The 18,979-nt window shown below is 38.0% G+C and overlaps 1 protein-coding gene across 5 annotated transcripts in view; it reads right to left on the minus strand.

The window, feature by feature from the left end:
• Positions 1-623: 623 nt before the first annotated feature.
• Positions 624-18,979, minus strand: part of Enox2 (ecto-NOX disulfide-thiol exchanger 2) — a 290,611-nt gene continuing 272,255 nt past the window's right edge. For all 5 annotated transcript variants that reach the window (XM_063246421.1, XM_063246423.1, XM_063246424.1 and 2 more), the window contains 5 exons: positions 12,443-12,624; positions 10,238-10,345; positions 6,658-6,766; positions 2,561-2,646; positions 624-1,444 (listed from right to left, as the gene is read on the minus strand). In XM_063246421.1, the coding sequence (XP_063102491.1) occupies positions 1,313-1,444; positions 2,561-2,646; positions 6,658-6,766; positions 10,238-10,345; positions 12,443-12,624 (617 nt within the window). In that variant the 3' untranslated portion in view covers positions 624-1,312. The remainder of the gene's footprint in view (positions 1,445-2,560; positions 2,647-6,657; positions 6,767-10,237; positions 10,346-12,442; positions 12,625-18,979) is intronic.

Consider the following 18,979-nt stretch of genomic DNA (forward strand, 5'->3'; position numbering starts at 1 on the left):
TTGGCTTTGCTTATTCAGTGCATCCTCTTACCTTTGAGGCGGTTCAAGGGAGGGCATGCTTGTGTTCTAAGCCCCACTGCTACTACCACGAAAATAAATAAATAAAACACTATCTCTGCCTCAGGTGTTAGCTCCAAAGCCCTGTCCTTTCCTTTCCTTACCTACCAAGCAGAACTTCCTCAGTGGTCCATTTCCATGCCACCTTTGCAGCCTGCTGTTTGGGCATTTTAGAACTGGAAGTATCCCCAGCAATCAACACTCCAGGCGCAGCAGACCAATTTGTAGGAAGCCTCACACACTCTGGCTCATTATTTACCCATTAGTTCATTACTATTATGCTCATATCAACTCTTTACAAACATTCAGCATGAAATAAACATAGTATTTAGAGCAGTACACAGTTTGCAGTTCAACACACTGGTAGCAGAAAATAGAGACCAACACATTTGAGAAGGCCACAAGGGAGAAAGTATTGAAATAACTTCCTCTGCTAATGTGTGTGCACATGTGTCCATATGTGAATATGTTTTAATTTGTAGAAAACCAACCATGCCCTCCTTTAAAAGCAGACTATTTACAAGAGGTTTTGAATAGTATAAACACATGCTAGTCATACTGAATACTTGCTTTCTGTGAAGACATATATTTTTATTTTTTTAAATTCTGAAATAGACCTTTTTATCTACTGGAGAAAATAACTTTGGAACATTTGTCAACTTTTGGTTCAGAGTAATTTTACAAAAAGCCACACACCATGCTTTCTTGTTTCAAAGGTCAACCTGGTAAGCACCATCTAGAAGACGCTGATGTGTTGTTATTCATTTACTGGTCTACTAGGGGTTGGAAAGACAATGGCAGTTACACAGAGTACTTAGCACACCTGTTATTCCTATTGCCGCTAGCAGCAACATTAACATGAAAAGTTTGGAAACACAAATCACATACAAATCATTAAAACATTTCAGTTAACAGGGTTTTTAAAAAATACCGAGGTCTACAACAGCAGTACAGACACTGAAAACACTCCAAATACTTTTTTAGTCTCAGGACTTTTTCAATACTACTAGTAAGAAAAGACAACCAATTGGCAGAAGGGAGGGAGTTACAGCACTTGAAGTTTGAGGCAATTTTTTAGGACCTGTAGCTCGTGGTGCTGTTCTAGGATCCTTATTGTAACTCAAGAGATAGTCCAGGAATGAACTGACAAATTTAAAGCAAATTCCACTTGAAATTCATTGAAAATACAAATTACTTCCTAACCTTGTCCAACACATATTTATTTTCAGGATCCCAGGTTGGCAGGCAAAGAAATTCAGGTCAGTTTCAAGCCCTCAAACCCACAGAATTTCCATCTCTTCTCCAGACTGGCTCCAACTCCTGTCATTTCTTGCTTGAAGGTATGCTGGAGTCTACTCATGAGGCATTCCACATCACTGGTGCAGATCTGCAGGGCAGAAAGAATACCCTCCATGCCAAAGCAGTCTCATGCTCTCAGTTGTGTCTTCTTTGCCAGTGCTGTCTTACTACAGGATGATGACAATGATGATGATGGTGTGCTGTGTGTTAGTGTGTGTGTATGACTTAATATGCTCAGCTTTCTTGGGCATTTATGTGTGTTGGTAGAGCGGCTTTCAGGCAGTGGTATTCCTCTGCTGTGACTGCGAGTCCCTGTTCACTGAGCTTGCTACTGGAAAAAGCTGTTATCAGCTGCATGGAAGGGTTTGGGCATATGGTCAGCTTAATGATGGCTGCTCAGTGTTGGAGGTGCTATCTGAGACCTTCCGAAGCTGCCAAGGCTTTTGGGAGGGGAAGGACGCAGAATTCTTCACACATGCATTCACTTTCGAAGTAACAGGAATGTGCAGTGCTCTGTGTTCCTACTTCTATGTGTTGTTTCTCTTTTTTCACTTCCTATACAGTGAGACAGACAGACAGACAGACAGACAGACACATGCCCCCCCCCCCAACCTTAATACAAAAAGTACTTTTAGGGCTTGTTTTAGGTAGTCATCTTTGTATTAGTAGCCACCTTCCTAACTGTGAGACTGAGCATCAGGGCTTGGCTGAAACGCTCAGCTTCTTGTTCCAACACTTTTTGTCCTTTCCTTAGTTATTTCATAGTAGATAATACATTAGCGATAGTGGGAGGCATATTTGCCATAAGCCAATTTTGAAAAATCAACATTTGCTCATGGAAAAGGGCCCAGGACAAAAGTTGGACGGGCAGGAAAGCTGGTTTACAGTCATTATGTAAATCAAGAGAAGGGAGGAAAATTCTCAGATGTATCTTGAAAGTAAGGTGGCCCACTTATTCAACCTTGCCCTAAACTTTCATAGTTTTAGCACCTAAAGCCTCAAGTGCAAGGAAATTGTTCAGTCCTACACCATCCTGGACAGTTAGTCATCCCTCTTGCAAGAAAGAAGCTCACTGAATCACAGTGAGACAGCAAGTGAAAGAAACTTCCTTAGATCAATAACTAATAGCCTACTTATGCCTGAAGCAAGTAAGGTCTCAAAGAGACCTACATCCCCTGGGTCTCCCCTTGCAGTCCCCACATACCTTATTATCAAGACGGTGCAAGTAGGAACAGATGTATTCAATGCTTGCTCCAAATGGGTGAACATGAAGGAATGTAGAGATAATCCCTATAGAGATAATCCCAGAGGTTACATTTGAGCATGGCATTCCTTGAGATATTTCAAGTGACAGAGAACTAATGCATGCGTAACACCTAAACATGTACTACATAAATGAACTGGGCACTACTCTGAATTTATATATGTTCATTTAACCTTTATAGTAACCTTATGTGGTAGGTATTCCCCATTTCACAGATGAGGACACTGAGACAAAGAAAGTTGAAGCAACCAGGAAAGGAAAGATCAAGATCACACAGCTGCTAAGTGGCAGAGCTAGTATTTGAACTCAGACCTTTGCTCTTAATCACTACACATGCTGCCTTTTACTGTACTGCATCAGGCAGAAAAGCTGGCATGTAAGCAGTCATTTCCAGGGCTGGGGATTCAGCTCAGAGGCATAAGTACCTGCCTTGCAAGCAGGCAGTTGTGAGTTCGATCCCCGGTAATGATTAAAAAAAAAAAAAAAGCAGTCATTTCCATAACATGTGGTTAAGGGATATTTTAGTTCTGGAATTTAATAATGACTTTAGATTATGCTATACTTTTGCAGTTTTTTTCTACACCTAGAAGGCCAACTTTTTAAAATTAGACTTTAGTCTCTCTAATGTCTTGGTGTTGGGGCAAACATACACATCAGGTACTTTGTTGATTAACTTAGTGCTTCTCATGACAGAATCTGCTGATTATGTTTGCGTTTTATTTTGTGAGTAGCTCTTTAGAGAAAAGCTAAACATTCCATTCATGGCTGACTCTAGTGGTCACTAGCATGCTGTGCTTACAGTCCTGAATCTCTTCACATAACAGAATTCTTAAGGCAGTTGGCGGCCTACAGGGATACACCTGACTTTTACTCACCCTGACTCTGGGGTGATGATTAGCAGCTGCTCTAACTGCCTTAATTATTCTGTCCATTAATTTAATTATTGTACTCTTTCTCTGGCAAGAAGGGAAAAATGCTCAAAAGTACTATATACTATTTAAACTATTTTGAATTCATCCCCTTTTATAAGATCTTTGGACACTGAACAGACCCAGAATTGTGTTTGCTGAAAACTGCCAGGAAAAAAATGAAGTCTTATTTGGTTTATAAACTACCACTTTTCTGTTCCTCTACAAAACTGACAAAGAATAGCACAAGTTTGTAGCTTGAAGTGAAGTCAGTTGTTTGAAAAAAAATCTTTCAAGTATTGGATGGCAAAGAGACTGTTTGGAGGACTTTAGGAGAAACTGATGGAGGAGCTCAAAATCTGCTCAAAATGGATGCTGCTGCTTCTAACATGACATTATTCTTTAAAGGCTAGGTAAATTAAATTTCTCAACATGATAGTAGTTGACAAATTTAAATTCTGAAGAAGACAGTACACGTTGAAAGAAATTCTAGATGCTACAGCCAAAAAAGACTGTCAAATGCCAAGAAATAACTCCATAGTTTAAAGACACCGAGCAGTTTTTGTGAGTTAACATTCACAGAACAGATTTTTAAAAAAATAGATTTCTCTTTCTCTCTGTCAGGCCAAGACTACATTCTTTAAAACACAGAACAAGAGTCACTTATTTTTAAGGATCATTTTCCCCCTCAGGCTATCCATTACAGAGGCTTCCTACACCAAGCACTTCTCTGACATGTCTTTTGCTATGCTGATTTGTTAAAAACTGAGTTGGAAAACCTTGAAAGTTGTCCCTTTTCCTGAGGCCTCAATGGCAGATCCCTTTGTGCATCTTGATTAACATATCAAAGCGCTAAGTGAGTGAGATACCCATTACCACAGGAGGAAGGTATGTTTTGAAAATATGCAGAAGGCAGTCAGTGTGGAGGATTCTGGAGACTAGAGCATGGCTGCTGTGTGGCTCACCTTCATATAAGGCATCTGGGATTAACTGGCCCACCTAAATGACTGAATATTTTAGAATTTCAATCTGCCACTGTTCTCCAAATGGAATATAAAGCCAATAAACATCTGTGAATAGCACTGTTCAGTGTTAGAAGGGGCCTCTCTGGTGCTGAGTGATTTAGGCTAATTATCATACGTAATACCTGCAACCGCTCTGCTCCTCAGATTGGTGACATTACCATCCAGAGAGAGGAACTGAAGCTCAAGAAAGCATGGTGGGGTCAACATGGCAAGATAGGTCTGCCTGATTCTTGAACCACTTCTGCTATCTTGACTTTCTGAGTGAATTTTTATATAATGAGAGCAATACTTCATACTAGTATTTGTTTCATCAGAGCCCACCACTGTCCAGCACACCACATCCAGCCTCTTGAATCATCTGTCAATGTGAGTAGTAAAGAAATAAATATTTGCTAGTTGTCCTGGATCCTGGCATGCAGCTCCTAAAACTCTGGAATTACTGGAGTGACAGAGTATCTTTTGTATGTTTATGAATGGCTGGGGTGCCCTTCAGGTTGGTGACTGGCTGCTAGTAAGAGAGAGGAATGTTAGAGGGTTAGAACTTTCAGTACTTCCCTCTAACCACACCTATATAATGAAACCTTGCTAGATGCTTCTAATTGATGGAGTTCAGAGTTTCCCAGTTGGTGAGCACATCACAATGTGGGGAGGGTGGCATGCCCAGAAAGGATATGTAATGGTACCTCAGTTCACAAACTTAACTTTTCCCACAATTCTGGTCACAAACTGAAATGGAAGTGAACTAAATCAAATTTTCCTATAAGGTCACCATTAAACCAACCATTGAATTTGATTTGGTTCTTGTCCAAATGGGTTTTCTACCTGAATCATGGAAAGAATTAAGTTTGTGAGCCAACATACGACTATAGAACCCCTCCTAGGGCCATGCTCCATGCATCTCTTCCATTTGGTTGTCCTAAGTTGTGTCCTTTAAGATAAACTAGTAATAGGAAGTAAGTACTTTCCTGAGCTCTGTGAGCTGTTCTAGCAAATTATTGAACTTGTGGGGTGGCAGTTATGGCACCTTCTTACTCTAGCCAAATCGAACAGTATTATGGGGAAGTTGGAGCTGCAATTCACATCTGGAGTGTCCTCCATAGGCCAATATGAAAAGGCGTGGTCCCTATCTCACAGCACTGTTGAGAGGTGCTAAAAGCCTTAAGAGGTGGGACCTGTTAGGAGGTCTTCTGACCACTGGGGGCACACCCACAAAGAGGCACTGGGACCCCAGCCCTGCCCCATCCCTTTTGCAACCTGGCTGCAAAGTAAATGGTTTTGCCACACACTGCTGCCATGATATGCTGTCTTGTCACAGGTCCAAAATTAACGAGGCCAATCAATCATGGACTGAAAGCTCTAAAACTGTGATCCAAAATATCCTCTTTCTTTTTATATGCTGATTATCACAGCTACTTTCGATAGTAAAGAAAAGCTGACTGACACATCTGGGGAGCTGATATCTGAGAGTGGTATCTAAAATAAGGACAGATTTGTGAGACTTAGCCCCTATACCTGTGGAATATGAAAGTAACTTAACTCTGACTAGTGGGAGTCAGAATTTAATTGAGTTGAATGGTAGGACACCCAGTTGAAGTTGGAGAAATAGTGTAGTTAGCAAAGGTAGTATGTATTTGGTGTCAGGAGGCAAAAAATTACCCTCTTATTTGGTGTCAGAAGTGTCATAAGTAACAATGGCTCAGCCAGTAGCCTGAAAAACTTGAGGTGCAGACACCTGATCCAGAGTCTCATCTGGAAAAAATGCTCTTTGCTCAACACTGCAGTAGTCCCCTGAGTGGCTGTGAGAGGGCTCGGCTACCCTTGCACAGAGAATTAAACAGAACCACAGTGTGCTTTTGCAGCTGACCTTCTCTTAACATGCTTGTGCAGAAACACTTGATGTGGCAGGGGTTTTAAGGAGCCTCAAGAGGGTAGGGAGCTGCTCCTATAGATTTTATGGAAACCTGTACTTGCTCTTACCCTATCATCTTCAGGACTCTGAGTTTGTATGCTGTCCTGCTTCATAAATGCTTAGCATGTGCATATCAATTGTGAGTAAACCCCTTCCCACCTGTACTACATCTTATGAGTGTGTTAGTTTCCTTACCCACTAGCAGTGCTTCACGTTCAGATTTGATAGGACTGCCATTCATGGTCTTCTCAAGAGGGTAGTCACTTTCCTGGCTTGATGCACACAATCTAGAAGTACAGTTTTCCTGTGGGAATAACATGCTTCCTGGGTCACTTCACTATTTGGTGACAGAGTTGGTTTCTATTAACTATACAACAAGGACCTTTTAAACACAGGACCATAAAAACAGTATTGTTCAGTGTGGATAATCAAATAAGGGCAAAATAGCATGAATTACAAAAGCACCACAGATATTCCAAAGCATCTTTATATGATTCAAAACAGAAAAATCTAAACATTTGTCTTTACCAGTTTTTTTATCCTGCTTTCATCATTCTTGACTCTATACAAGGAATCTGGGGAACCAGACTCAACATTTATTGTGTACTAACTTGATGTCAGGTACCATTACATATGCATTGCTTCTATTCTACAGATAACACAAATAAAGTTATCATGTAAATTAGGTAAGTAGACTAAGATTACATTGCCAGTATTTCACCCCAGGTCATTCACTATTAAGAGGATCACTCTTTTTTTTTGCTGTAACTTTTAGGTTTACTGTCAGCTAATGGTGAGTCTCCTCTGAATGAACAATTTTGTAATATAGCCAATCTACTCACAAGTCCTAAACTATTGCCTTCTGAACTAAAAATCAGAGGTTCTATCTATTGACTAGTGATTGTTTCCCATTCTTCTTTCTAGTAAGCACATCATCTGTTCGAATATTTTTGACTTTACAGCAAGAAATGACCATGATCAAAATATCATTAGTTAATGGCTTTCTTTTGTATTGAAATTTTATCTTGCTTAGTGTAGTTGGTAGATTTAATGGGATACGTCAGTGAAATCCAAGCCCAGCAACCACACTAAAAAAAAAAATGCCTCCTGATCATTTGTGAACCTTTCTTTCTATCTTGGATCTTGAGAACATATTTCTGCATTATATATGTTCAGGAGGAGCATTCAAAAGAAAGAATAAAAGAAATCGCTGCTTCAGTCATTTACTTTTGTAAAAGAAAACGCTGGGCAATTGCTCCTTGCAGGGGCAGCTCATGGCTGACTCAGACTCGGCTGCTTTGTCACTTCTTCCCTTCTACAAGCCCTTGGAAGAGGCAGGAATCCTTCTGTTTTCTTTAAAGGTGCCTTCAAAGCTTCCCAGATGCATCTCTGAATTAAATGAATGGTCTCTGCTGCAAGCCATATTGTTTTGTGGGTTTCCAGGCTTCCTGGCCATAGTCAGAGGGAGACCCTTTGATGACTTACTCAATCTTTGGCCTTTAGAATTCAACCCAGGCAGTAACAATTATGCCAAGTTAAGATTTAAACCAAAGCCCCAGACTCACATCTGTTTCTAACACCTTTAAAATATTAAGTGATCCAGTAAGCCATTTCTTAAGTGTGAGAGTTTAATGGGTTGGAATTTATTTAAGATGTTATGATTTCCTAAGAAGTCTTAGCCATTTTGAATAGAACTGGGACCTTACTGAAACTTGATTTTGATTTTATTATAGCTGGTATTTAAAAAAAATTAGAAGACATATTGAAAGGATGTTTCTTATGTCAAATTTGACTAGTAGATTCAAAGAGCTAGTTTTTTTCTGCAGTAAGATAAACATAAGTCCCATTGTTATATTGGGACTGACATTGACGAAAACTCACAGTGTGGCTTACTGTCAAGAAACTCAAACCAAACCAAGGAAAAAGGATCCCTCTTCACTGAAACTTTTGCTTTCCTTTCAGCCTGAAATTATTTTTTGCCATCTTATGTGATGGTACTTTGCTTCCTAACCTAATTGTGTCAGGTTGTGATATTTGGTAACAAATCAGCTTCCCAGAGAAGATCAGTTTATAATGAACTGTCATAAATTCTTCTGAAAGATGCTTTGCTTAAAATAACAAGAAAAAACATATTCTGACTCACTGTGTTTTGATTATCAGTTGGATCTCCTTGTTCTGTTTGGCAGCCACTTTATGGTATATTCAGTTTCACAATGGGAAACATTTATCCTCAGGCACAGCATGGCAAGTTTCTTCTATGCCATTTGACCTCTTGTTTCTTTAAATGAAACTCTTTACAAAGCGTAATGCTACTTACATAAAAATGTCCTTAAGTCAATTTGTGATGTCAATCCTAATGAGTGATTCTGAGCATAATGTCATTAGCATAATGCCACATCTATCTACTGTCTTCTGGTTACACACTCCATTTTATGTGTATAGTGAAACTCAGCTGTGTAGCAGCTCTGGGACAATTTAGAAACTGTGATAGTATGAGGCAAGGCCTGATAAGTAGCACAGCTTTGGCACTTTTCAATTAAAAGCTTGATAAATGAATTTCTCTGGGGTTGTGCTCGTTTCTTTAATAGCACCCACAAAACTGGAAAGTGAGTTGGTTTTATGATGTGGAAGAATTAAAAGCATATTGCAAATGGCCTTCAGAAGAAAACACTTTAGATCATTTGTTTCAACTACACCAAGGTTGCCAGTTCCTAATGGCACTCTGGGGGATATCTTTGTGCTGGTAAACACACCCTGGGCTTTAGTGCACTGCATCTTCCTGAGCTGAGCATAGAAGATAAAGAGCAGGAGCTCTTGAGCAACTGTGTAATTGTTGATTTCAGACTCCTGGTCCAAGTTCCTAATTTTTGTGTTCATCAGAAGATATTAAAATTACGGAGCTCTGGCCAAAGACCCTTCTTTTTTAGAAAATAACTTCAGCTGAGTATTCAGGGATGGAGGAGACAGAAGAGGTAGTTTATATTCCTTCAATAGACTGGGCACCCGACTCATGGTTGTAATGTACCAGTGTATCCAGATGTTAGCAGACCTCACTGATGGTCCTAACCATAGCAGGATCTCACTTGATAAAGACCCATCTTGCCTTCCCTGTTGCTATTATCTAGCTTTAGAATACTGTGTCTCCTTGTTTCTTTCCAACCTTTCAGGTTCTAGCTATTATTCTCACTTGTGGCTGTTCATTATTACACAAAACGGACTGTCTGCAAAGAAACTAAGCCTCAATGCTCTAGTTGCCCCAGCGTGTCTTCCATTAATGAAATACTCAGCTGAAGTTACTTCGTGTCACATGAGATTTCCACCTGCTGTTTGCTTGACAGGATGAGGCAGGAAAGAGATGTGCATGCTGGCCTGCAAGAGGGAAGACTGAGGCACTTTAGGGATAGACTGTTTTTATTTTTCTTTCTTTCCTTCTTTTTTTGTTTTTATGAGACACGGTCTTGAAATGTAATGCAGACTGGCCTTGAGCTCACTGTGATTCTCCTGCATTAGCCTTCTGAGTGCTGGGATTACAGGCATACGCCACCATGCCCAGACTTGACTGAAAAATCTACTATCTAGAACCTTTAGAAAAGCCATAGACTCAAATCTAAGAGAAGTGTCCTTGATACAAGAATTATTCTGGAATTGTGCTGTAAATCCCCAGCCAGCCAAAAATTTTAATATTTATTTCTGCTACAGAAATTCCTAGGCATTTTCATTGTCACAGAAAAAGGGAAAGGAGAAGAGGAAAAAGGTTCACTGAGGACTCTTGTACCTTTTCTTTAAGATTTTCTAACATTTTTTCCACCTGTAACTTGTCATCTTTGATTTTTTCCAGTTCAGCTTCTTTCCTTTTGTATTCCTCTTGGACCTTGAGGAGATGCTACAAGAAAGACCAAAGATGATCACGTCACTAAGAGCTACACTTCACTTAAAAAGCTCTGGCTGAGGTTAGATATCAGGCAAGCCTGCCTTACCTTTCCCTAGCATGCAAAATTCTTTTGCCATGTAGAATTTGGAAAAATTATTACTTTTCACTTTATTTCATCTGGCGTATTTAAGGAATTCTTTCTTTTACTAGGTCCCTGTTCTGGAGAGGGGTAAGGATAAGGATAATGCTGTGTGGGAAATATTTTGATTGCTGTGTTGATGTGAATTTAATGTTGTAAAGCATTCTTGTAAATACCCATTTGTGAAGTCAACTTCACTTTTCATAAGTAAAGTAATAAAGAATCCACATTTCACCTATGTTACTTTCTATATCAGTAAGAAAGGAGTCGGACTTGTCATTATTAATAATTACAAGTATTATTTGTTGAGGACCTAATATATACTAAGCATTGTAAATGAGCCAATTAAAGCCTCAATAAGCTTATATTATTAACTTTGATACTTAGAGAAGTAAAATGGCTTCTAAGGCCATTCAGATAGGAAGTGGCATAACTATATTTAAAACTAGGCTAGGTCAACACCAGAGTTCATGTACTTGAACACATATTGTACTATATATCATTTAAAATAAGATGGATGAAATTTTATCATTCAGTATAAAGCTATTCCCCAATAAAAGGTAATTCAAATGAGTGAAATTAATTTTTAGGAGGTAGAGACTTAGTTTTTTGAGGTCTTTGAAGTAACAAAATGAAAAAATATTCATTATCTTCATATTGCATTTAAGTGCTGGAAATGTCCCTATGTGTAATGATTTCAAAATCAATGTTGGAGAGGAAAAAACAAAATGAAAACATTTCTGAAGTCTTACTTTTCAAAGGCTTGTAAAAGACTATTGGAAGGGCTACAAAACAGAGTATAATGGGTTTGGTTAAGGTTCTTTGGTATAATTTATGTGTTTTAATTAAACTCCATGATGACAATAAAGGGGAGGTAAGCATTACTTCACACATTTTGCTAATAGGAAAGGTGAAATATTAATGTGATGCTACCTGCCACACAGAAAGACAGTGGTGGCAGAAGTAATAACATGGGGCTGGTTAGTGCCAGAAGAGATTCCCTGCTCATCATTTATAATTTCCAACCAGCAATTATCTTTGCCTAGATAATTCCAGGGCATAAAGTTAAAAATTATTGCACAATTTTAGGTTGTACAGAAAATGGCTGGCAGTCTGGCATGACAGGAGAGGAATAGTACCCTTACTCAGAAGCACTACTCCTTCAGTTTCATGAAAGCAGATGCTGATATCTTTTAAATTGTGGGCTCATTGGGGTGACAGTTACATCAAACTTCTAGATACTAACTAAGCACCTACTACCTAATGCAGTTGGATGCACTTGTAACACTTTACCTTTATACTTGGAATTACATGCAGGGAAGCTCATTCACATAAATGATTGTGAAAACATAATAAAAACAAATTGGTATTATGTACCTAAAGCACTGATACTTACAGACTCATAATATCCCCATTCTGAACCAAATCAAGGATAGTATTCCTGCCATTCCTTCTAAAAGTCTGTATTATTTGTCTTTCTATCATCTAAATACTTACTCAACAGCACTCTTTCATATTTAAATAACTGAAGTTCTTCATAAAGACACTGAGACCATATCTAGATCCCAAAGTACCTTCTGAAGCACAAAGAAAAGACACAATTATGTCCAGTGTAATTTTAATGTTAAGCATTTTTCATTGAATGCTTATTCTTTGAATAGCCAGATTCACTGCTGTGTCTGCATTAACCAGAATACGGCATTAACCACGCTACATATTCCCTTCCTTAGTCAGGTCAGCAACTACAACATCAAGAACAGTAGATTTGATATTTTATTTTCTTGCAGGAGACACTTTTACAGGTGAAGAACTGCAACTCTTTAAAAATGTGCAGAATGGGGCTGGGGATTTAGCTCAGCGGCATAAGCATCTGCCTTGCAAGTGTGTGGTCCTGAGTTTGATCCCCGGTACCGATAAAAAAAAAGAAAAAGACACACCAATAAATGTGCAGAAAACCAAGATGGCTGTACCTGCTGCATTCCTTGTAGGGCCTGTTGCAGGAGTTTCACCTGCTGCTCCTTGTTTGGGTCATCTTCTCTGTGGGCTTTTCCTTGTTCTTGCTTGAGTAATTCTACCTCATTGCGATAGGCATCTAGCTGCCAACGGAGGCTGTCATTTTCTTCTTTGAGAGCCTCTGCCTGTGATACTAAGGCTAAAAAAATCAGTGGTAAATGTTAAACCACATATCCAGATTTCTTTGTGGTGTACCTGAGTTCTGTGAAAACATGGTATTTTGATATGTATAAAAATCCTCTTGATGAGGAACTTCAGATCTGAGTTGGCCATGGCATTAAGAGATAGGCATAAAAGTACAAAGATACATTTTTGTCAATGAACTAGGTATCTAACACAAAAAGGTCATTATGGTTCATATTCAACCCTGGCAATCAATGGCTGACAGATGTCGCAGGCAGCTTGTCCTCAAATCCCATGGTTCATATTCAACATCCTAAATACACCAAGGTATTTTCAAGGAACATCAGTTTCTTTTATTTGAAATGCAGCAAATAAGAGTCCTGCAATAATAAAATATAGGACTAATTTCTTTGAAATGACTATTGACTACACAGTAATTTTGCTGAAAGATGTTTTTAAACAATGTAGTATTGACTAGTCTTGCAGAAAAAAGTAAATACATAAATTAAGATGTAAGATTTCCAGTTTCTAGGCCAGTATGTGAGGATACAAAAAGTTCCTACTTTATGTTAACAGCAAATAAAAATGCTAAGAAAACTGAAAAATCAACTTTTTATGTCCATCAGAAAAGTGGATCAAAACTCTGCCCACCAAATTAGATACAGACAGGTGAATGTACCAAATCACAAAGACCCAAGAGCAAAAACTTCCCGCGTAGAACTCAACTGTAATTAACCAGTTGTTGGAAGCTCTGAATGAAAAACCTGTGAGTTAAAAACTTTAACGCAAGAGGTACTTTTTTTGAGTTTTACTTCCAAGAGTTCTACCAGGTCTTCACAATGAATATCAGAGAAAAGTTTCCTTCTGAATGTAGCAGGAGAGTTATAAAGAACCATTCTGAAATTTGAAATGCCAGAACATTGTTTTACTTTAAAAAAATTTTAGTGTATGTTTTCAATATAAAATGATTAAATACCTTTTGGGGAATTGGTATTGAACTTAACACATCTTTTTTTTTTTCATTCCCCACCCCTCCTTTCTCTCATTCTCTCCCTGTCCCTTTTCCTTTTGCAAAAGTTCTATACCCCTGTTTGGTATTACCTAGTTTTTATTTCAGAGCATTCTGTTTTTCATGACAAGGCCTGCCTTCAGAGGACATTATTTTACCAGAACCTTATTTGCTGGGGTTTTGAAAGGCCATAAATGACCTGTGGGAAGGGAAATTCTCAACTTCAGCTCCCTCCAGTCATCATGTCCCACCTAAGAGTAGGGGAAACAAAACTGAGAAGTACTGGTGGAGTTCACAGTCCAGAACACAGGCTCATCAAAAGATTGAGCACCAGGCACTAGAGAACTACAGAATGCTTCTTATTCCACACAAATGAAGGTCTATTTGCTGCAGTTTCTTATACTCAGACTATCATATATGATTTCCAACAAAAATTACAAGGTGTACTAGATAGCAAAATCCAGTTTGAAGATATAGAAAAACATCAGAGCAGATACAGATATGTCAAGTATGTTGGAATTATCAGACTAGGATTAAAAAAAACCCTAGAATTAATATTTGAAGGGCTTTAATGAAAAATTCACGCAAGAACACATGAATATAAGCACAGAGAAGGCAATTATAAGAAAGAATATAAAGAAATGCTAGAGATCAAAAGCACTGTAGCAGAAATGAAAGTACTTTGATGGGCCATTAGTAGGCTGGGTATACGACTGAGGAAGATTGAGGGGTTGACCTCAAGGGCACACCACTAAGATTCCCTTCATTCAACTAAGCACCATTTCTTAAGTTTTCATCATCTCCCAATGATATCATCAGATTTTGAACTCAATGATCCATTCATGAAGTTACAGTATTCATGATCCAGTATTCTTTCCAGGCCTCTGGCTCTGAACATTGCTCCACTGGGGATGAAGCACCTTTATTCATAATTGTCCACACTTGGAAGCAACATAGATATTTTTCAGTAGGCAAATAAATAAGCTGTGGTATGTCCAGATAATGGAATATTACTCAGTGCTAGAAAGAAATGAGACATCATACCATTGAAATACATGAAGGAAATTTAAATGCATACTACTTTACTAAAAGAAGCTAATCTTAAAAGGCTACACACGATGTGACTTCAATTCTGTGACATTCTGGAAATGCCAACACTGTGGAGACAGTAAAGAGATAGTGGCTTCCAATGGTTAGCAGACAGGGAGGTGGGAAGAACAGGTAGAGCACAGAGGGTTTTTAGGGCACTGACACTGTTCTTATCCCAGCACCATGGAAGGCATGTGCCATTTTACATTTTTCAAAACCTACAGAATGTACAACACCAAAAATGAGCTCTAATGTAAACTATGAGCTTGGGGTGATAATGATGTTAATGCAGGTTTATTGAAATGAACATACCATTCTAGGGCAAGAGGACAATAGTAAAGACTCCCTTGGTAAGGACACAGATTAGACAAGGACTCAGGTTTCTGTTCAGTCCTGCTATGACCCTGAATTGTTCGAAAAGTAAAATTTATTAATAAAAAATTAAAGGCACATGAGGAAATTTAGGTTGAACTTAATTACTTGTGGGTTTAGGCACATTTTTCAAGTTAAAAACCATAAAGTGTATTTCTACTTTTGTTTTTGTGGTAATGGAGATTGAATACAGGGCCTCTGCACTGAGCTACATCCTCAGCCCTTTGTTATTTTGAGACAGGGTTTTGTTAAATTGCTATGCTACCCAGGCAGAGTCAATGTTGTAGTACTCCTGCCTCAGCCTCTTAGGATGCTGAAATTACAGGTGTGTACCACTGCACAGTATTTATCATTAATTAATCAGCATTTTTCATTAATTTAACACTTGGTGAATACCTTCTATGTTGTAGGCTTGTGACTATTGTAAAAAGTCATGTGACTCTATTATTCTCTATACTTTATAAAATATGTTAATAAATATATTTGTAAATTATTCCTTTGTTATTTTTTACTTTTTCTGCAGTGCTGGAATTGATGTAGTCAAAAGTGTAAGGTCACAAGATCTTAACATCATTTGCTAACCAAATGCTCTACCACTATGCCACATCCCCAGCCTATATTTTCTTGATTATTCATAGAACAGAATGCCCAGAAAAAGGATATTATCAACATGGATCAGGAGTACAAAATGATTTATTAAGTATATACAAAGAATAAATTTTAATTGACAAAGATGTCGATTTTCTCAGCAACAAGGAAGGACTTTGGGTGGCATACAATAAAAGACAAATAATGGTAATCAAATCATTAAAATTATTAGTCAACAAATGGTGGAAGAAGAGTTTTCTAAAGGGATATCAAAGGCAAGATTCATGTTCTACATAGGGAATAGAAATAAGCTGTGATTTACAAAGATGAAATATATAGACAAGAACTACATTCAGAGGGAAAAAACACTTGATACTCTTAAAATACCTGCCTTAACAGAGATATTGGCTTTAGTTCAATGCCTTGAAACTAAGGGGTTTCCCACAGGTTTTAGATATGATGTAGGCTGCTGAGATCAGATTGTCTATTCAAAGCACAGTGGTAATATAACAGGAAGGGTTCTAGTTGAATATATCTTCTCATAATATTAAGAGATCCTCAGTGTCCACATTTGTTTTCTGTAGATGGCCATGCACATATCCTGATATGGCAGTTTTAAATCTTGCATTTTGGTTTAAAAAATTACAAAAGACCTTTCACATGACACTTTTACTTCATGTTTGTGTCTACTACTGATTTTAATTAGTAATGTAATCACACACATTTTATATCATTGAAGAGAAAGTAATTACATAGAGAACTAGATTCCTAACACTACAAATAGGATCTACCCTTGCTATTTCCCAGACATGTCCCAGAAAATTATTTCCCATAATTTTCATCAGGCAGGCAGTGCTCCTAAAAATCACAATACCAAAAGAAGATGCTACAAGTGAATGTAATTATATACAAAACTGTGTAGAGAAAAAGAACATTAAGTATTTGCCAAAAGAGGAAGAAATACTTGGTTAATATGAAGCACAGCTTTTTGAGCTAGAGTTTAGGCAAAGAGCACACAGCTTACTCTATAAATTATGTGACCTTTCAGATGGGCAGTTATTTATTTCTGCCATTATTTGCACGATTGTTCTTTGGCAATCAATGTGGTTCAATACAAAAGAGTAATATTTCATTTTTCTTCTTTTGTTTCTTCTTGGACTGCAGGCTCATGTTCTACATCTCATACAGAGATACGTGGATGAGAAAAGGGCAGAGATTTAGGGGCTTAGTTAGAGACATATCCTTGAGCCTATATGTGGAAATATTTTCCCTTTGAGAAAACGAGAAGAGATAGCTTCTGTTCTGCCTGGGGAATAGGGCATGCTGATGAACACCAATGAATGGATACCTACAGTCAAGTGGAACTTGATAATAATCTTCCCAGTTTGGAACTGTCACTAAGAAAAAAAAAAAAAAAAAAAAAAAAAAAAAAGAAAAAGAAAAGTTGTGATCACCTATATAATGCTACTATGGGAGCTTTCCCTAAAAATGTATTTCTCACTCCTTGCAATGAAGTTTTTGTCATTTTAATGAGGACACCAAATCTTTCCTTTCACAAACTTAATATTAATTGGGCCCATTTCTGAAGCTGGGGTCCTTTCTACACTGCCAGAACACCAATAAGTTCAATATTACCTTTTAATAATATGCTTGAATATGTGAATCCATCGGCCCTGATACTAAAGAGCATAGTACAGTGAATGCATTCATAACCTGACATTGTTACTTCTCAGCTTTTCCTTTTTGACTATTTCCTATTAGGGAAAATGTGTCTCTTTATGGGGATTGCTCCTCAGATCTGAAGGCTGGAGTTCATCGTGGCAATATGAAAGTACAAAGGCAGCAGTGAATACCTCTTTCTAGAGGAGCAACTGAGAGCAAAAGCCTAGACATGTTTTTGCACAGAAGATCAAAAAGGATTTCTGTGCCATTAAAAAATTAATGTGTACACTTCTTCAATGGTGCAAAAAAACAAATACAAAGTAATAGAAGTAAATTCAGGGCATCAGCCACTTTTACAAAATGTCTTAAGAGGAAATGCTAAACAATGTGAAATACTCTCCTCAAGAAGAGGAAGAAAGAATGTATAACATTACTCTCAAGACTCAGAAAAAAAAGTTTGAGCCTCATCAATAAAAGGAATCGTTAAAAAGGTGGTTGCAAACCAGTTTAGGCAAAATCTTAAGTAAGTTCTCTGACCTCACAATGCCTTGCTTTCATTGTCCCTACACCTCTTCATCTCACTACTGTCTGACTTGGGCCAGTGTGGGTGCACCACAGACCTCATGTTTTCCACTTGCAATCTCTACATTTCTTTCTCATTACAGAATTCTTATCTACCAGTTCGCTCACTGCCCCATGTCTCCCTCACACTCTGCTCTTTCCTTGCTGGAATCTTTAGTCTCTTGGAGTTGTCAGTGTTGCCCACACCATTAATTATTCACTGGCTAAACCGATTCCATTGCAAAGTCCTCAGTACTCTGTATAAGTTCAAGCTTTTGAAACTCTCTGGATGGGCTCCCCATGTTGATTCCTAAATCATGGTCACTTGACTCAACCTTCCCTGTGTTTTATCCTGGGCATTGGCTTCAGAGAATTTTTTTCCTCTAGTACTAGGGACTGAATCTGGATCTTCACATGGAGCTACTTCTCCAGCCCCTATTTATTTATTTATATTTTAATAAAATGACTGAGTTACTAAATTTCCCAGGCTGTGTTCAAACTTAAAATCATGCTTCAGCTTCATGTGTACCTGGAGTTACAGGTATGCACCTCCACACCTGGCTTCAGACAATTTTTATAGGAAGTTGTAGAAGTAAGTAGCTAGAGCCACAAAGACTCATCTTGGTCCATGCTGATGGGTCTCTCAACTCTCACTAATTTCTTCCTTCCATACAGCCCATAGCAGTTACTCCAGATTTGTTTCTCATTCATCATGGCCTCATTTCTGAATAATTTCTACAATCAATGGATGATCAGTCTATTACTGTATGGAGAAGCCTGAGTGATATATATATATCTATATATCTTCCAGCTTGCTTTCTCTTAACTCAGAGGAAGAATATTTTTCTCTTTATAAGGCAAATTCCTTCTGGATTTGGATCACTTTCCATTTTTCTGTTCCAGGGTTTCACTTCTATAATTATTCGTAAGTACTTTTTCATTCTTTAACATTTTCAGCCTCACATTCCTTATGGCATCTTTACCTTTTATTGAACAACAAAAAACTACTTAACTTTAACTCATTTTATGAGTTCTATTTATCACTTATAATACCTGTATTTCTATTTTGCTCCTTACCCAACTTCTTGAC

The sequence above is a fragment of the Cavia porcellus genome, unplaced genomic scaffold (assembly GCF_034190915.1).
Source record: "Cavia porcellus strain 051 isolate PalLab524CR breed Dunkin Hartley unplaced genomic scaffold, mCavPor4.1 scaffold_3, whole genome shotgun sequence".
NCBI classification, from domain to species: Eukaryota; Metazoa; Chordata; class Mammalia; order Rodentia; family Caviidae; genus Cavia; species Cavia porcellus.